Raw genomic sequence first — 20,065 nt, 5'->3', positions numbered from 1 at the left:
TTCCATCTTCTTCGGGGTCTCTCTCTCTCTCTCTCTCTCTCTCTCTCTCTCTCTCTCTCTCCCTCTCTCTGACTGTCAATAGCCCTCTACTGACCTTGTGAAAACACATAGACTATTCCCCAAAGTGAGCTTGTCTGGCTGCAACGCAACGCACGTCCGCGCTTGTCTGAATTCATCTGCGCGGAGAGACTTGCTTAAAGAGCCGAGGAGTGTTAATAGCTACTGAAAGGATTTCTGTGAGCAACGATTTAACGCTCTCAAACTACAGATAAGGAGATTTCAAGACAGTCAGTCCAAGCAGAGCCCAGACTAGAGAGAATTTGTGATACTTATAGAAGATTCTGCAGACGCGAGCGCAAAAAAAGACAGCCATTCATACTCAAGTGAGTCTCCTGTGGTTATTTTACTACTTTTTTTCTCCAATGTAGATCCGTTTTTATTGCAAAGAGAGTAGTATTTATCAGGTCAGTGAATGGGCTTAGAAATTATTACGGAAGCACAAGGGTAAAGATAAACACGCGCGCCACATCGCCAAACTCGGCGTGCTTACACTGCACCAAGCACTGAGGATGCACCACTCCTCACACATCCCACATTACGCAGCTGTAGGTTGTTGTGAACATACCTGGTTTTTATGCCGAGTCCCATCTTCGAGTTCAGAAGAGCTGTTCATGATTCCCCATTGGTCATTTACCATCCTACGGAGAATCTGCTCATCGAATCCGCCTGAGTGCTCCAGGCGTCAGAGAATTAAACCACGCTCCTTTTGTAAGTCTTCACTTGTTATTCAGACTACTCCATAAGGAAAATTTAGGTGTTAAAAAAGAAGGGAGGCACAACTACTTCGGCGGCTCCGCAACAGCACACACTGCGCGAATTACGCACCAAAATTCCTCCGAGAGTCTCCGGGTGATCTGGTCCGTATTCCGCTCTGTAAGAAATAAAAGCTCTATTTAAAAGATCCAGTGTTTGTCACTTGAGTTAAAGACACATCACACTTGTATTGGGTTGCGCAAAAGAAATGCAAACCCCCAGAAATACCCGGAATCTTAACTCCAGAAAAAGGAATCGAGAATTTCTTCTTTGGCTCAGATTGCAAAGTGCAACCGGACCTTCTGTCCGTCCAATCCCGATTCTGGGACCCCTTGAGAACCTATAGGTTATCCCAGAGAGTTTCCAGTTCCAACCTAGCAGGTAACGACAGAACGGGATAGAGAAACCTCGAGTTTCCACGCTCCTGTTTCTCGTTAATCCGGCAAGAAGACTCCCTATTCCGGTCCCAGATGATGGATAGAGCCTCCTTTATACGCGCCAGGCTGATCTGGATGGTGTAGCACAGAGATGCCTTTGACTAAACTGGTACTCGGAGATTTGCTTGTGTTGCCGCGCGGGACGCTCCGTGCCTCTGACTGTCAATCACAGCGTCCCTTCGGTACGCGCAGCGCGCTCCGAACCTGCGTTCCCTTCACTGTGCCGCCCTGCCCTCGACTGCTGAGCCGCTGCCTCCTCGTCTGCTACTTCACTTACACCGCATCAAGGATCCTCCTTTCCCCACTGCAACCGACACAGCAGCAGATTGAGCAGTGTGCACAGACCACAGACTTTCAATTCATAAACTCCAGATAATGAAATCCAAACCCAAAACGTACGATCTTCAAAAGTTGAAGATTTTTACAAACACAATAACTATAGACTACGTGTTTCATAATTATCTCAAGGAGTCAATGATGACTCCCAGCACCTCTAATTGGAGTGACAGCTTTAGGTATAGTGTTTGAAAGATACAAGCAGAGGAAGCTCTCCACAGCAGGGAGGAATGAAGATAAGATAGAATAATAAACTGTTAATTCACAGAGATCAGATTCAGGAGCAGCAGAGTAACTGAACAACTTTTGTAACACACTTTGCTTACTCGCATTTTTTTTTTTCATCATCCCATTCATAAGCCGTTTTTTCTTCACAACTTTATCTGAGGTGAGTCATTGAGTGCTGTTCAAAACACAAGGTTGAGACTTTATGTCCAAGCACAATGTGTAGAGTACTAGAAATGTTCACTAAAGCTGGTAGCCTATAGTAAGAACTCGTGGATTTGAAGTTTATTAGAAGCACTTTTTTTTTTTTTTACCCTGGAAACAGGAAATATTCTAAATGTTAAGTAAACCGTTAATTACTACAAGAGTTTCTCACAGGGAACTTTGAATAGCACAGCAGGATTAATATTAGAGCTCTCATGTAAGAGCTCGTGCGTAATGTTGCTATGAATTAACCCACAGGTTCCGACAGAAATCCGTTCCCACCTCCACCGTTTAAAGGTGACAGTCAAACCCCTTGACTCACACGCAGAGTCATTACTGACAGTGATGTGGCTCACCATAGAGGCCGTGTTCTAGCTCTGTTACAGGACTTTGATGGACAGATGATTAGAGGTCTAATCATCACCGCAGAGAGGGAGGCACGAGAGGGATTACTCATCCCTGTGATGAACCTGCTCTCACAAGGGGGAGGGCAGTGGGAGGGATAAAGCGAGGGGCTCATGCAAAACAGTGATAAACACAATGTGCTCTGTCAGCAGATCTAGCATCCATTAGATAGGAAATCTATCTATCTATCTATCTATCTATCTATCTATCTATCTATCTATCTATCTATCTATCTATCTATCTATCTATATCTCTATATCTCTATATCTCTATATCTCTATCTCTCTATATCTCTATCTCTCTATCTCTCTATCTATCCCGACACATTTTCAGTTTATTTTTAATTTTCAAGATGTTAATTTTTACATTTTCAGAGGTGTCGTCAAAAGCGTAGACCCAACATCTTTCTAAAATTCTTCTCGGTTAGCAGATGCCTTTATCCAAAGTCACTAACAACCAAGAGCAGGTTGAATGCAAGCAAGGCTCTAGAGAGGAGAAAACAATGATAGAAATTGCAAACAAACAGCTGTAAGTCCCATTGGACACACGCGTTGACAGGCAGTGCACAATAGACAGAGGCAGTTATAATTAGAGGGAACACTGTCGTCAACAACACCATAGACAGCTGGTCTTGAGACTTCCAATCAGAATTTAATCTGTCCTCCATCTTATCATAATTACCATTAAAATCATCATCATCTTCATCATCAGCATTATTAAGTATGTATTGGTGTTCATGAAAGAGCTGTGTCTTTAGCTTTTTCTTAAAGGTGCAAAGTTACTCTGCCAATTGGATGGAGCTCAGTAGTTTCTTCTACCACCGGGGGGCGGTGATGGTTGGATCAGGCGCCTTTCATTGACAGAGTGAAGTGTACGGGAAAGAGTGTAGTCTTGGATGAGAGAATCTGGGCAAGGAGGAGCTTTTTTTTTTTGTCACTGTTTTATTGCGAGGATCAGGGTTTTTAAATTTGATGAGGGCAGTAAGCCGGTAGAGGAAGAGGAACAGCGGAGTGATGTGCTTTTTGACAAAGCTTTTCCTTTAGGGAGCCACAGTTAATTTTTTTCCTTGTCCCCAAAAGCCAGCTATTAGCGAGTAAAGTCTTCAAACCATTTAGCTTAACTAAAACAATATGCACCGTTTTTCACTTCTAGATAACCTGGGCACATTTTTTTCCCCAGCGAAATGTAAGGCTAAAAAAGAATCCACACCTGATCATTTATAAATTATAAAACAAACATTTCTCAAATAATTTACATGTTTTACTTGAAATTGAAAATTTAGAAAATGGCCATGGACTCCAAAATGCTAGATTATATTTGCATATATGCATGTATTGCCTGTTCTGAAAGTATGTGCAGGTGTAGCAAAGTAAAAATGCGTCATGTGCCGTACATACATCTATAATATGTGTTTTATTTAAATCTAAAGGTCATATTTTTTCACATACCCTCCAATTATCTATTTGTTTTTATTCACTTCTCTAATCCGTATAGAAACTGATCTTGTTTGCATGTTAAACATTCGTGAAAGATCTGTCGGGTATGATGTATGTTCTTGACATGTTTGATGATATGTTCTTGACATGTTTGCTAAATCACCTTCCAATGTAGACATTTACAAACACAACAATAATGGGTATTTCATTTATCGTATGAAAAAAAAACACAGGCATATTGACTTATGCTTACAGGAACAAAAGGCAGTTTTCACCAAATGCCTTTTTACACCCTGAGGTCACAGTTACGAGTTGATGGGAAAAGAATAATGTGCAAACTTTGCACATTTGCTGACAAACTGCAGGGGTATTCCATTTGACCAGTATCCTTCCGGGCCATTTTACAAATATTGTAATGTTTTGATGTCTTGCACAATGAATGAGCCATGACTTTTATATCAAGGGAGAAGGTAGAGGAGAGCAAAATACACAGCCATGCAAAGTGAGGGTGGAACCTTTAGACACGATCTGGGGGTTAAAGGTTTGTCTGATTATGCACACACAGATGTATGTTTGTGCTAAATTTCTGCCCCATCTCTGAATGTAATTAAAACCTGATCAGCCAGGGACATTCAGATAAAAAGAAGTCTCTGAGCTGTTTATCTATTACAACAATTAGCCCGAACAAAACCCCCAAAAGCCAATAAAGGGTTATCGGATTTGCTGTTTCATGCGTCCCGTTATCCAAATGAGCTTGTGTGTGTGTGAGCTTTGGACTTGCAGTTCAAAGAAACCTCACACACAAATCCCACAACTTGTTCCTGTCTGATTTTTTTTTTTCACCCTTTCTTTCGGCTGTGTTGGTTTGAATTTTTACGCATGGCGTGGCAGCAGGACAAATGCACAGAACTGTGAAGAACCAACAGAGTGAACTGCCCTTCCAAAATGCCAAGCCTATAATTTGCACATTGACGGTTACGAAGGCGGGCAAAACAAGACAAGAAGTGCAGAGGGAAAAAGAAAGGTAAGGAACTTAAGTCACATTTTGGGAAATAGAGTGGTAATGGGTTTGAGATGCTGTTACACACTAAAACGCACCCACACACTAATTTTACATGCACATCCAAACAGCACTATTATGAAGAATTGAACCCACACACAGAAAAAAACAACACTGATTAAAACCCACTCATTACAATCTTCAACAGTTTTTAGCACATTGCAATACACACTGACCTACACTCACACTCCAAAACATTCAGGAGTCCTTCATGAACTTTAGAGTTTCTTTGCTTGTATAATTTGTTTTCTCACTAAATGCTTTGGAAACCTAGTCTTCTACATTCATGACTAAGCATATTGAATCGTATGAAATGTTGTTGTAGAGATTCAGAAATCATTCTTTAAAATCCAGAAACAAAGTGGAGAAAGAAAACTCAGTGTTCAGTACATCCACAAACACCTCAGTGTTCAGTACATCCACAAACACCACAGCGTGCACAGAAACGCAAAGCGAATTCCGGTAACCGTAATCAAAGTGTCAGCCCCTGTACTCTCATCAAAAAGATTTCAGTGAAAAATCAATAGGCGACACAAACAGAGGCTGCGCAGGCTGAGGGAGAGGTCTCTGGTGTTATTAATGTATAATGATGGTCTTTCTCAAGAATCTCCAGAGGAGCAGGCAGAGCGCTCACACCTCTGAAGTGCAAAGTCAAAGGCGGTGTTGCATCTCTCCCCGGCTGCTCCGTTAATTCCTAACTTAGCCCGAGGTTAGCCATAGGTGTGGGACATGATCGAGGTTACTGATACATGGGGTTCTTAGCACTGCTCTCCGCTCTGCCCTCTCTTCTACTTCTTCTTTTTTTTTTTTCAGTTAGGATATCAACCCTTGGGGGCAAAGCTATTTCATCAAACAGAACACTCTTGCAAACACACGTTTTTGGAGAACTAAAGGGGCATGTGAGTACACCGAGTCTGGTTACGGACAGAGGTGACATTTACTAATGGTTGTAATTAGACTTCAGTCTGCAGGATGGAATTAAATGGTGGTGCTGATGGCGGTCATTAAAGCGATTGTTATGATTATGAGCTTGAAAATAAATGTGTCCAAAATGCCCTCTTCTCGACAGGTTTTTATTGTGTCCATGCTCATTGACATTTTTAATGGGTATCTCCAATGACCTGAGCATACTAAATTAGTGTGACGTTCTTGTCATGGCATCTTGAACATTTAAACGTTTCTGATATGCAGAGTATTTAAATCAAATACAGCATTGAAAAAGAAGTCTCTTAGGTAAACTTCGTCTCATAATTCAGATGTTGAAAAAGTTGTCTGTGCTGTATGTGCATCTTTCATTTTTCGCAGCACAATAACGGGTAGCATCGAGAAATGTACTTGACGACACAAAAAAAAGCTGCTAACATAAGGGCCAGTTTCCACCTACTCAATGAGCGCCGTGGTCCATCAATGCTGCTACGTTGCGCACTACGCCGTGCACTTTGACGCGCACTTCGCCCAGCTGTTCGATGCCGCATGAGTCAATGCTCCCGTTTCCACACTACGCTCTGCTCCGCTTAAAATACGCTGCAAGACTAGTTTCAACTGAGCTCACTGCAAGCACGGCGTCAAGTTGGACAGAATATAACAAAATGGACAATTTCAATATAAGGCACAATGTTCAGATTCGCGGTCGCATTTTCCATCACTTTATCAACGTTATGTCAAAACAGGCAACAAACGTACAACGGAGCAACTTCAGAAAGAGAAAGCAACATGTTGTTTTGCACGTTTTTCTCTTTATTGTCACGATCTTGTAGATCTCCTGAGATGTGTTTACAGCTGCTCGCGGCTGCACGTTGATGCACTCACGTTCCAGAAACAGATCCAGTGGGGCAGGACGCCAAATTCAACACGGAGCAAAACCGTGGCGCTGACAGAAAGCAGCATGCATGTGGAAGTTGGCAGTAATTACTCCCAGAGACAGACAGTAAGTTTGTGTAAGAGTGACGTTAAATTTCCTCATCGGATTTCTCATCCAACTTCCCACTCATTCCTCCTTTCTTTCTTCACAGCCTAAAACGAGCACAATTCAGCCGTGTTTAGCGAACTGTAAAAGGAAATGTTTATCATCCAATCAACAATAAGTCACTTTTTTTGTGTATAAGCCTTACAATGTCTGATTATAGATGGAGACTTGTGACCTTGGGTGGCTTGAAAGGCGCCATCAAATAAAATGTATCATTATTATTATTTGTGGGTGCCTGTTTTGCTTGAGAGAAGGGGGTGCTCCAATACTGGGCTCAACCTAAGGCAGTATGGTAGGCAAACTTTGTCCTCTGTCCCAAAAAAAAAATTAAAAAAGAAAAGACACTCATTATTTGTATAGCGGCAATTCATAACAAGTGTTATCTTGAAATGCTTAACAAAGGAGCATATGGGATAATAATATAGGTTTCCCTGTATTGAAACAATTTTGCCAAACTATTGTGAAATTTTACTGTATCGATTTTCTTCACCCACTAATACAAAAATATTCTTTATATTGAATAGGGTGGATTTAAAAATACATTATCCATCTTATAAATACTGTTGTATACACATATATGAGTTCCTCTGTTGTCATCTCCTTCCCAGATGTAATCCTCTTCTATGAGTCAGTTGTGTCTTGGTCTAAGAAATTTCGATCCGTTTTCCAAATCGAGCTGCAGATGCGTTATGAGTCATGTGGCCCGTGTTGTGCCGTCTCCGCCACGTCATAGCTCTGTTTACGTATTGGCTCAGCATCAGGATGTCTACGTGAGCCGCCAAGCTATGTTTGCTGAATGGTTTGTAATTATCCGCAGGCCTCCCTTGGGCAATGCTCCCGGGCACCTCAGCAGGTATTCTGCTCCACCTACCGATGAACCATTTCTTTATGAGCTGTGAGAGCAGCAGGGAGTTTTGAACAGAATATTACAAAACACAAAGTGAGTCTTTAAACGAGGATGTTTAAAACATGCAAGTAGAAGGCATCAAAATGTCTGTTTTCTTAAAAAAAAAAAAAAGTGCTCCTCTTTAATCAATGCTCCTCCTTTCCTTTCCCAGCACTTTACAAATAAAGCGCTTCTTCATTTGCACTTAGCTTCTGGATTTCAAGATTTAGCTGGGGCCACTCTCGTATCAGCACAGCGCTGCAGGCCTGCTAGTTAAATCTTTAAATGCATCTTGACGAACATTTAGATCTTGCAACAACATGTGTTACACCCTACTTTGTCAGGTTTTTGAATATATCATGAGTTAGACTATAACAAAGCCAAAACCATGATAGACAAAATGACCAGGGGAGGCTATAATAGCTTCAGCAACTCTTGGTCCACTGAAAGAGCTGCATCATTATATGACAGAAGGTGAGTCTGGGTTGTCCTTTCATATGTCTTCTTTCATCCTCAGTGTCGTCGTCCCCCCCTCCCCCATTGTGCTGCATGAAATCAAACCAGCTTACCTCAGTATGTGATCCTATTGCCCTCTCAAGCAATTTAAGGTCTTTAATACTGTAATACATGTAGTGCTGAACTCCCACAGTGGTTTAAGTCCAATCTGTACCTCTTTGTGGAAGTGGGAATTAAGTAGGTAAGAGGTAATCCAGGAAAATAGCTCATGTAATGTCTTACAATTCCATTAAGACTCTTTACCCCCTCCAGGGACACTCTGGTACCTGTGGTGAAGCCCAGACCTTCAGATGACATGTTCGATTTTAAACCTATTGTTTTGGACTGCTCTTCTATTAAGTAATGGCAACAAAAAAAATGTGTTACCCTTGTTCTTGACTGTTTTTTTGGCAGTTGTGTATTTCATATGACGGTAGAGATTTCTTAAGTGACATGTTGTTTTTTAAACTAGTTAGGAAAGGAAGAAACGTGATAGGTGAGATTAATAACAAAATAATACAATTGTTATTGCTTGTGGCATAAAGCCTCCAAGTAGAATGAAGTTGTGTTGTTGGGCTGTGCAAACAAACACGTGCACATACATCAGTAAGTGGAAATAGAAAGAAAAAGATTGCTATTCATATATACTTTAAATTCTTTAATAGTAAAAAAGTATAAGCAAACATGCATTCAACCTTTAATCCCCGCTTAAGCAACCTTCGACAATCTAAACGACATGCATACAAGAGGATTTTTTATTGACATTTATGGTCTTGGTTTTGTCTTGGTTTCCCCCTGACTTGTCTTCGTCTTGTCTTCGTCTCTACACCTAAATACCTCGATCTTGTCTCCGTCTCTGAGTACTCTGGTCTTATGTACGGTTTTGGTCTCAGTTAGTGTGTACTTGGCACACAACACTAGTATAAATTTGTTTACATTTTCTTGAGTCCATTCATATCTCAGGAATATTTTCCCCATTCTATATATTTGATTTTGGACCTGTGGTTCCTCTTAGAATACCTGCTACACCACTATCTACTGTCTGCATAGCAAGTGACAATTTTGCATCCATGTTTTTTGCACCTGTGGACCACATTTGTACGATCTGAAAAAATTACAAAATTACATTTGGTTTCCTCCCCATCTCCCCCTCTCTCTCTTTCACATAAACTGCTTTGAAATCATGGCGGTGGTACATCATGCGTATATAATTTCTCTCCACACCATGTAATCTGCATTGGAAAGTTTGTGATCATTTGGCGGCTGAAATTGTTTGAGGCTGCACTGTGTGACCCCAAAGTTCTGGGAAAAGATGTGTTTGAGTGGGAGCTGTGCAATGTGGTAATGTGTGTGAGAAATTTACCAAATGCACGAGATGAAATTGTGGTGCACACTCAGGTGAAACCAAAGAGACGGAATCAAAGAGAAGAATGAAAATGATGTGTAATAATCATATAATATCACAGGCTTGCTGCATGAAATATCGCAGCTATTGGAGTTTGACGGCAGATATGTGAGGGAAGATGTAAAGCTGCTGAATCTATTTCTGGCTGGAGAGGAATGTAAAAAAGGTATTTTGACAGGAGAGGAATGTGCAGGGTGAGTGGACATGGATGAAAAGGACTCCTGCTCTTTCATCTTTGTGTCTAGTAAAAAAAAAAAATCAATCTGTGTACAAGTACCGCAAATAACTGAGGTAGGGAGCAGGCCAAAGGTTAGAGAGTTGTCCTCCAAAAAAGCAATAGCCTCTTTAGATCTGAAGCGAACAAATGAATGGTAGAATGAGTTTGAATAATTTATACAGACTGGATGCTGTGAGTATTTGTTTGTAGTTAAACACTGCCATCAGTCAGCTATTGACAGCCTTATACATTTTGAGTGACTGCCTCTCTTATGATTTCCTTTAAATGGTGACTCATTTGCATGAGCTCAATACCTTATGTTAGGGGAGCAGGAACAGTTTTACCAAGGATATTTATTTTTCTTCTTAAATATCTATAACAATATGGTAATATCAAACAGAACTGCTCAATATTTTTGCTCTGTTACTGATGTTGGGTTCCAACTGAACGAATCTGGTATACGCTCACTTTTAGTTAATGAAATGTTTACTTGTCACATCAGAAGTGTAACTAAGGGCACTGGTCATCAGATGTATAGACCTTCTAAAAATTCAGTACCAGTAAGTGCATTTCTTCGTCTTAATTGTGTATCAAAATTTAACATAACTTTGCAACTTTCCTCTATCCTTAATTTGAAAAACAGATTCTTGACATGCTCAATCGTTTTATCTCTATATCAAACTTACTGCTTTATATTTTAAATATTGTGTTGTGGTATTGAGGTTTTAAAGGTCTCATATTATGCAAAATACACTTGACCATGTTTCTTTCTAGTTAGTATGTCCCAGGTCTGTCTTCAAAACCAACCAATCATGAGAAAAGTCCTCTGTCTTTTGCCATCACTTTTTCTAGAACCAGGCTTATAATTAGAAGATCATCAACACAGTCAAACAATTTAATGAAATGACTCGCATAAAGACATGTTTTGATGTCATTTGGTCATTAAGCCATCTAATCATGTAGTGAATGCTTTCTTTTGATATTCAAATATTGGAACGTAAAAAACACATTTTAGTCAAATAAGCAATGGCTATCTTACCATGTACTGCTTCTCCTATTAAACAAACTAGCAGAGGCACAATGCAGATATAGGACTCCAAACTTGGCTTTGAGCCAGTTGTTGGCAGACTTCCAATTAACGCCTTGGTTCGGGTTAATGTATTGTCATGCTCCTCTGATACCCTGCTATTGAGGATTCTTGTTTAAATGACTGAACCAATAAAGAACATCATTACTTTGTACAAAATGAAAAGCACACCCTTTGTCTTTATGGAGCTAAAGTCATTTGATGCTTTTTGGATGTAATGACTTGAATTTGTCTCTGTTTTGATTGATATTCTGCTCTCTTTTGTGTGGAAATGTTAACACGTTCTGTTACTACAAAGACAAGCTTGCAAATTATCATTATGCCAACAACCTCTAGCTGGACGAAGGCACTGGTTCTTTGATATAATAGGCTAATAGCACTTCTGCATTCAAAAGGTCGGAGATATTGTCATAAAGATCTGTTATCGACTAATGAATTAAAAGAGCTAAACAACTGCATGGAGTGTTAACTTCAAGGTAAAGCTTGGCAGACTTTGACCTGCAAATTATTGTCATAACCAAACCCCAAATTAAAAAGCTTTTTAGCTTTTTTTGTTCTTGATTTTCATTTATACTCTCTGTACACGCTTTAAATGCTGTTTTAAAGTTTAAAGTTGCTTTGATTTCAACACATAGAAGTCAGTTGTAAAAGGTTAGTTGACAAAACAGCCTCTTCGAGAAGACCTCCTAGAGCCAAATATTTGTATTATTAATTCTGTTGTATAACTTGATGGTCAAAACTTAAGGCGTTTTTTTGACAGCAGGAACTTTTTCATAATTTTCGGGAATATTTGGCACCCTCCTCCTGTTTCATTATTGATTCCACATCCCAGGAACTATGAACTTTTTTAGTTCCTATAGAACCCAGTGAAGAGGAACCTTTTTAGCTCCTGCTTCACAGTGGGTAACATGGCGGTGCGAATGCAGACAGAAGAAAAACTCCCCATGGTGTGTAGCTCTTAGGGAACTCCCTAGAGGATAGTTCCTCTTCGAAAAGTCCCAAGAACTGTTTGATCCAAAAAAAAAAACCAAAAACCTCACTGCAGAGTCATCCAAGGTGCATTCAACAGAAGATATGATGACTCCTAGTTGTATTTGAAGTCTAGAGTGTTTCGATGTGAACATGAAAGGAGACAGGATGTTTTTTCCCTTAGGGGCTACAGAGCTACTTACCAGCTGCTCAGGTAAACAGTGGCACAGCTGCAGAAACAAGGACCTGTCATGTGGTCAGGTGTGGTGTTACTCAGCCTTAATGGAATAAAAACGACTGCACTGCAAACTGGCTGAAAGCTATAAACTAAAGTAAAACATGAGTAAAGCTAAATTAATCCAAACCAGATGCAATAAGGTACAATTTATTTAGTAAATTATAAAGTGCATTTCCAATTAAATTTGTGTTGGGAAATTATTTTTTTTTAACACATTTTGTTAATTATTTCACATAAGATTAATGTAACATTGTAGTGGGATTTCTGTTAATTACATTTCAGTAACTACATTAAGTTGTGACACATTTTTTTATATCAGGATAAACCACCTTCAGGTTTAACATTTTAAAGGACTTTTTTCAGACCCAAATACATGAAGGTTTTAAGAAGGATTTCATCACAGGCCTACACACTTCTCATGTAAGAGCTTTTACGTCATTTCAGTTTTCAGTTATGTCAGTTAAGTGAAACACAGACAACTAATTAGACCAAGTAATGTCAAATTGGAAACAAATCATAGGCAAGCATCAACATGACAAATACGCCCTTCCATTCTAAATATAGATGTGATTGCCATGCTCAGGGAAGACTGAAGAAACACTTCAAGTACAGAGCAGATGGGGGGGCTCTATTAAACTGTCAATTGAGAAGCTCATTTTATCACAGTCACTTAAGCTCTGTCCTCTTGTAAAATGCTTTCTCAGAGGGACAGAATTAGCACGTCGTGTCTTGTATCATTGATTAATTTTCTTTTTGACTTTCACATAGTCAGAGTTCCCTTTTTTTTTTTTTTTTCCCCCAAAACAAGAAAAGAAACGCTGGGATGTCTCAGGTTTGAGAGACATGCCCCAACAAGATCATACGACAGCCGTACTGTAGAAAACCACAATATCCGTATCCATTACGTTTGCTCCATCAGTCAGCTCTTTCCTGCTGTGTCTCTCAGGAATAAAAGGAAGGAAACTGTCACTGTACATCGCTAGCAGAAAAAGATGTCTGTTACACCTCAAAAAGTGGCAAGTTACTTAAAATAAAATGTGTATTTTTTAATCACAACAGAGAAACAGAGAGAATCACTCCAATGATCCCCCCGCTAGCTTCGACGTTTTCTTTCGTTATCGTTTTGATTGAGAGGAATTAACATACTGTGTGTTTTAATTCTTACAATTAGTATGTATGGCGACCGCTCCAAACCTGTTTGTTTCTCTGTTAGACGTGAACTCTCATCCTGTTCTCACACCCAGTGTGAGCATCACGGCACGGCTGCTAAATTTTTTTTCACAATTTATTTAATGTTATTTTAAATGAATTTGATGTTAATTTTGTATACCTCGTCTTCGACTCCTGGTTTTTGTTTCTGCCTAAGAGCCCGGCTGTAACAGTATGCTACATTTTCAATATTTTGTCCAATTGGGCCTCAACTGTGAAGAAGAATTGGAAAATTGAGATATACATGCCGTCATTGCAAGCAAAAGGTTTTATCCTAAATTCATTTAATTATTGCAATATTAACTATGGTCTTTTTATTATATCAGAGAGGTTACAGTACAGTATATCTTTTTTCTTGACACTTTGCATACACAAGGATTAAAGTTTATATGGATTATGCAATCAAAGTAACTTGAGGTAAACAACAGAATGCCCAATTCATCCTGCTCTTCTCTCGCTGTTTATGCACTCTGTTGACAGCAGGGAAGAGGTAAAGCTGTGCAGGAGCTGATGGTCTGCAGCTGACAAGGTGGTTACGCAGCCAAATTTCTATAATGTACTGACAGTCTGGCAAACTAGATAGTGAAATAAAAAAAACAGCCTCCAGGAAACAACTCTTCCTGGCCAGGAAGTCTAAAGAGTGATGAAACAACATTCATCAAACTTTCAGTTCCACCTGCTTAAAGTTCAATCAACTCAATTGAAAGATGTGAGCATTTTGAAAAACCTGTGCATTAGATTGGTAACATGCTATTCAGAGAGGAAGAAAATGCTCTTCAGTGGTTAGTGGACCTCCACAAAAACAAAACCGGCCCTATTACTCATGATGATTTCCTCCTGACCAGTCTGTTCAGTCTCTTCCTGTCTCTCTCTCTGTGCTTCCTCCTACCCAGCAGACCACTGCACAGAAAAGTGCAGGCGCCATCACAATGTCACATAATGTACGTAACAAAGTCCTGCACACTCCAAAGGACCTCAGTCACCTCAGCAGGTGTAGTTGACTTTGGCCCTTCTTGTACAGAATTGTGGTGTTATTTGACCAGTTTATTGTTGAGGTGAAAACCCAGGTATCTCCACCCTCTCAGTGTCCAGACCCTGGCTGTTCACCAGTGCATTCTGGTATGAGGAAGTCCATCACCATCTCCTTTGTCTTGCAGGCACTGAGCTGAAGGTGGCCAACAAAGTCCTTGATGACCTGCCTGTACTCCTTTTCGCTCCCCTTAGACACACACCCCACGATGGCTGTGTCATCGGAGAAGTTCTGCAGGTATCAGCTCCCAGAGTTGTAACAGAAGTCGGAGAAGAACAGGGTGAAGAGAAAGGGGAAGAGCACTGTCCCCTGTGGGGCCCCTGTGCTGCAGACTACCATGTCGGACTCACAGTCCTGAAGCCTCACGTACTGTTGGACAGGTAGTCTGTTGTGCATGCAGCCAGGTGACAGTCCACTCCCACTATTTCTAGCTTCCCTCTGAGCAGTTGGAGAATGATGTTGTTGTGTTGGCAATGTGTTACTCAGAGCTGTAACTCCTTTGCCGTGTGCTGTATCCAGTAGAAAAATAGTTACTTTCTGGATTATAGAACGTCGTACTCAGTAAACAAACAAAGGCAGATGATGATTCTGAGTTTTCGGTCTTGGAAATACTGACATTGTTTTTCCCTGCTCAAGTAAATGTGCAATTAAATATAGCAGTGAGTTTTAGTCTCATGCAGTAACGAAAACTTATCATTAGTAAATCAATCACTTTTTTAAAAAAACGTCTATTCTGAGGAAATAATGTTAAGAGCTATTGATTGCAAAAACTGAGAGTAAGTAAGAAAGAAAAGCTTGTTAGTTAAAATCGAGTTAATGGTTATTTTTTTAGTTCAAAATAGCTCCCGTTTCAAGCCATGTGTTCTTAATAATCTTAATCAAATAGAACACATTGCCAATGCATTTTTATACTCTGTGGCTTTTAATCAGACCAGAACAATAATATTGCATGAATTACACTGACAAACAGGAAGCTGCTTGTAAGGGTCAGGATTTCTTATTTCAAGCTTCATATCATGTTTATCTATTCACTTCCAAACAGATTAAAAGTAAACAAATGGAATTTGCTTTTTTAAATGTCAAACAACCAATCATTTTGTCTTTCATCTCTTTTGAGCAAGGCAATCTCATTTCATGTTAAAGTATATTTGTCAGGATTAGACTACTTATTTGAGGCACAGCAGGCTGTTTTTCTTAGTCAATTTCAGGGTATTTTCATGCAATTTCAAAAGCAATGGGTGATGCTTTTAGTCTGACCAATCAAGATTCATATCTGTGGGTTTTTATATTTTGCAGTTTTTCTTAACTCTTTCAAAAGACACTTTCTTGTTCTGTCTGCAGATAGTTTATTTTAATTTAAGGTAATATTTTCCTGACTTTATTTGTCTTGACTCTTTGCAGTTATACCCATTTGTAGTCATTTAATTTTGATTTAGAAAATTGTACGGCTCTTCCATTAGTGTATACTGTAAGTATGCTTGTCCATTATTCCAGTTAGTGGAAGAGCTGTTTCATAATTTAAAATCTAATTTGTATCAAACGTGAATTACAGCAGCAGTCTGTCCCTTGTCCCTGTGTTGAGAGGTTTCTCAGAAGCCTGAGTGCCAATCTGTAAAAGTGACTCTGTCAGAAGACAATTAGTAACCAATCACATTTCCATAAATGAATATCAATATTTTTGAAGGATAGCCTTATTACCTAACTGGTCCTTTTGAAAAAAATAATTCCTATTTGAAAAAGAAAAGATAATGGCAAACAAAAATGCTAGCTAGTTGTCCACTGTCCTCTCTGTGTCTCTCCAATAAAGGCCCAAAAATAAATCTTAAAAAAAGAAAAAAACCTGTTCTGTGAGGGGGCGCTTTTTGTCTTGTGGCTAGTGTCGTGCCCAGTGTACGGGGCCTATAGCCCTCAATGTGGGCGAATTTGACTGGTGGCTCAATTTCCACTCTTAGTTTGGACCAAACCAAAAACTAAACCATAAAAATGTTGTGGAAGATAAGGTCAATCGATATGGTCAGAGCCCTGAAGTAAATCATCGTATAGAGTTCTATAAACGTCCAAATCAGAAAAAATCATTAACCTGCAGCAAAATCAGAAGCTATACTCGATGAGAATACAGATTTCATTCATTTGCAAGAGCGGCCCATGCCACTGTATTTCATCTCCAAAAATGTGTTGGATGATCAGTGGCAAAACAAATCTAAATATACAGCTGCAGGTTTCCCTCCAATATCTTCTTTGATTGCTGTCTACTAATTTGTACTGTTTCCATGTGGCTAAAACAAAAATGAAGTTCTTGCTGTTTTTCTTATTTTTATTTTAATGCAGGTGACCTTTTAATATGTGGGACTATCAGTGTTTACTTATTGAAGAAGTTGACCGACTGTAGTTTTGTCATTTATGTTAGAAATACTATGTGCTTTCGTGATTTATGACATAAAGAAGCTATTAGAAGTTATTTGAGACGTTTTTCAAGGTCACATACTATACTCCTTTTCAACAAGTGTGCCCAAGTCTGTGAGCTCTCCAAAACGTGTTTGTGCTTTTTTTGTTGTTGTTATAAATCCACTCTGATCCTGTATTTTATCATGCCTATAAACTTCTTTATTTCAGGCCTGCTTTAATAATTACACTTAAAGCATAAACGTCTTCCTGAACTAAATTAAGTATTTTTTGGGCCTAAACACGACAATTAGTTTGGTACATATGCTCATCATCAAACTAAGGATGTTTAGGGAAAAAAGAAGGGAAAATGATTGATGCACATCCAAATGCATGTGTTTAGATCCAAGCAACTCTGAAACTGATGTAAGTCCCAATCTAGTTATATTTAGAAAACGATGGTGACAGATGAAGCTGCAGTATTTAATGAGCTGGGAGTGGGAATGTGTTGATATGTACTGTGAACATGATCTACGTCCTAGGAGTAGTGCAGTCTACTAAAACTTTGCAAAAGTGTGTTTTGTGTTCCAAGATGTAATGTTAGTTATTTGGGGTCAAATTTGTCGGTATTCTTTGACCGAAAAAAAAACTAAAATCACCTACATGAACCTGAAGACTTAATTATGATTTTATTGTACAGCAGTTTTCATGTGGGTGGGTAAACAATTTAAATATGATAAAAAAATTCTTCCAGAAAAAATGCAGCACTTTCTTTGAAACCAAATGACTATAACAACAACCGCCCACATATCTGCTATTTTTGTAACATGGCTCCAAATCACATCATCAAATCAAACAGACAACAAAACAATCTAGCAACCAAACAAGCAGTCCAGTAAATAAAGTAGTCTGACGCAGGGAATGAGCAGCCTTGGGACGATGAAAATCAATTAAGTCAGGGGTCCGTTGTGTGTTTTGGGGGTGTCTGCTGTTCCTTCCTGATAAGAACATTTCTGTGCTTGATTTGGTTATGCCAAGAGAAGATTATCGCCTGGCAGGAGCAGCAGTAGGCCTTACTCATTAAGTGGTGGGTTAGTGCCAATCCTCAACTTCAGAGCCAAGGTTTTTGTACGTTTTAATGGGGGTTGGGTATACACTCAGAAACACTGGAAGTCTTGGCTTGCTTTATTGTTGCAGGAGTAAATTGCCTGCTTTATAAAGGATTATTTAATAACCTTATCCTGTTTAATGACAGAGTATATCTATCAGGGACGTGCTGATTTCACTTTGGTGGTGTGGATTTTAACAAAGCAGTCGAAACAGGCATCTGTTTATCCTTTCAATGAATGAGACATGGGTCATCACATGGGCTTCCCTGCTGTTCTATTGTCTGTCTTTAAATGATTTGGGGGATTTGGGGATTTTTTTCCCCTCTTTGAAGCAGCAGACAATCCATGGATGAATTGCACCGCCAAACAAGCTGTCCATCTGTGGTTCAAGTTGATAATTGGTCTCACATGAGGTAGCAATAGCTTATTGAAACTTTTCTTTCAAACGTATTAATTCATGTTAACACATTTTGGCCTCAGTGTAGTGTAAAGATATCCACAGAGGGAGAGAACGAGGAACAAAACAGAAGAAGCAAACTTTTAATAAAAATCTGGTGACTCCACTTTATTTAAGGGATGTAAAACCACTGGAAACCAAAATCCAGACTAACCTTTTAATGATAATACTTATGGACATAATAGCAATCGTCATGATTTTCCAAAAACGTTCCGATACTGGGCTTGAATGGTGCGTAATAGTGTTGTAGTGAAGACCACATTCACGGAGATCCAAGATCAGATTGCTGCAGAGACCGAGACAAGACCAAAACTTTACGGGATCAAGATCGAGTCAAGACCAAGAAAAAAGACAGGGCGAGACAGAGACAAAACCAAGACCATAAATATCTCTAAAAAATGATCATCTCGTGGCGTGTTGCTTTCTTAGACCGTGACACCAGAAAGATTGCAGCCATAACCAGAGGATAAAAATCATAAAGAATTGAAGTTACTCGTTTTTAGATATTTTCCCTCTAATTACAGTAATGGCATGGAAAAATAGCCTATGAGTGGTGTTCTTGACTTAAAATACAGAGTCCACCCAGTCTGAGCCCGAGACTAAACCGAGTAATTACGGAAGAGACCAAGACCTTCAAAAAGTGGTCTTGAGACCAAGACTGATTGTACTACAACACTGTTGAATAATGTTATGACATTTTGCTGTGAAAATGACGCAGTTCAGTCCTCAAACCAGTCATCAGAAAAGACTTAAGACATTGAAACATTGACAAGAAAGCTCTAGTTTGGAATGAAATGTCTCCAGGTTGAGCTGAACAACGTTGGGTTAAAACAGAATGGCAGAAATGTGGTGTCACGCTTGTGAAGCGGCTGTTGTAGAGCTGCAGCTCCTGGATGAGCCTTAACCCACCGAAATCCTGTCCTTCTCTGACACTTTCATGAACACCCTTTTCTTTTTTGCTAAGATTCTCTCCTCCTCAGTAGATGAAAGGCCAGAGCTTTCATCTTACAGTATGTAAGTAGATAGATACAGAAGAGTACTTTACCTCCAGAAAGTAGCCATTATCCCAACTACCATTGTGGTCACCTATTATAGCAACTAGCACTGTTACTTTGTGCATGCTTCTCTTCTTCTTTGCACCCTTCTGAACGGGGAACAAAGGCCCACCACATCCTATTTGAAAGGCCCTTTACAGCTTTCTTGATTTATTCAATTCATTGGCAGCATGGTTGGAGATACATGACAAAGATCATCACTTACTAAACACTACAAAGCTTTTTTTTAGTATTGCTTCCATAGCTTTGAAAACAACACGGGACATCTCAGCCAATGTTGCATTTGTGCTGTGATTAAGTTAGCAAAGCATTTCAAAATGGTCAGTACTCTTCAGTGACCAGCTGAAACAAATTGTTGCTCCATCGGTTATGGTCTGTTAATTTTAACGTGTTATGCCACACCCATCAGGTTGACAATCTAAGAATCAAAAAGAGCTCCCATTTTTGAATGGTAATAACGTTGAATTTTTATCCACATTTTTTTTAAAATTCTCAATAAGACACTCCACTTTCGTATTTTTTTTTTAAAGCTAAATTTCCAGAGGCTTTAAAAAATAAAAAAGTTTTAGACTTCAATAGGGGAACATTTTCCCTAGCTAGGTATGTTTCAGGTCTGACCTTGAACATGTTTTAGAGAAAAGGTT

General features: G+C 39.3%; 1 protein-coding gene across 2 annotated transcripts in view; it reads right to left on the bottom strand.

The window, feature by feature from the left end:
* fibcd1b (fibrinogen C domain containing 1b) overlaps positions 1 to 1,575 on the bottom strand; it is a 108,343-nt gene extending 106,768 nt beyond the window's left edge. The window contains exon 1 of one of the 2 annotated variants that reach the window (XM_079364224.1): positions 626 to 1,575. In XM_079364224.1, the coding sequence (XP_079220350.1) occupies positions 626 to 697 (72 nt within the window). In that variant the 5' untranslated portion in view covers positions 698 to 1,575. The remainder of the gene's footprint in view (positions 1 to 625) is intronic. The other variant, XM_079364225.1, reaches the window with a different exon arrangement.
* Between the last annotated feature and the right edge of the window lie 18,490 nt (positions 1,576 to 20,065).

The sequence above is a fragment of the Symphodus melops genome (assembly GCF_947650265.1).
Source record: "Symphodus melops genome assembly, chromosome: 16".
NCBI classification, from domain to species: Eukaryota; Metazoa; Chordata; class Actinopteri; order Labriformes; family Labridae; genus Symphodus; species Symphodus melops.
This window is presented reverse-complemented; position numbering and strand designations above follow the sequence as displayed.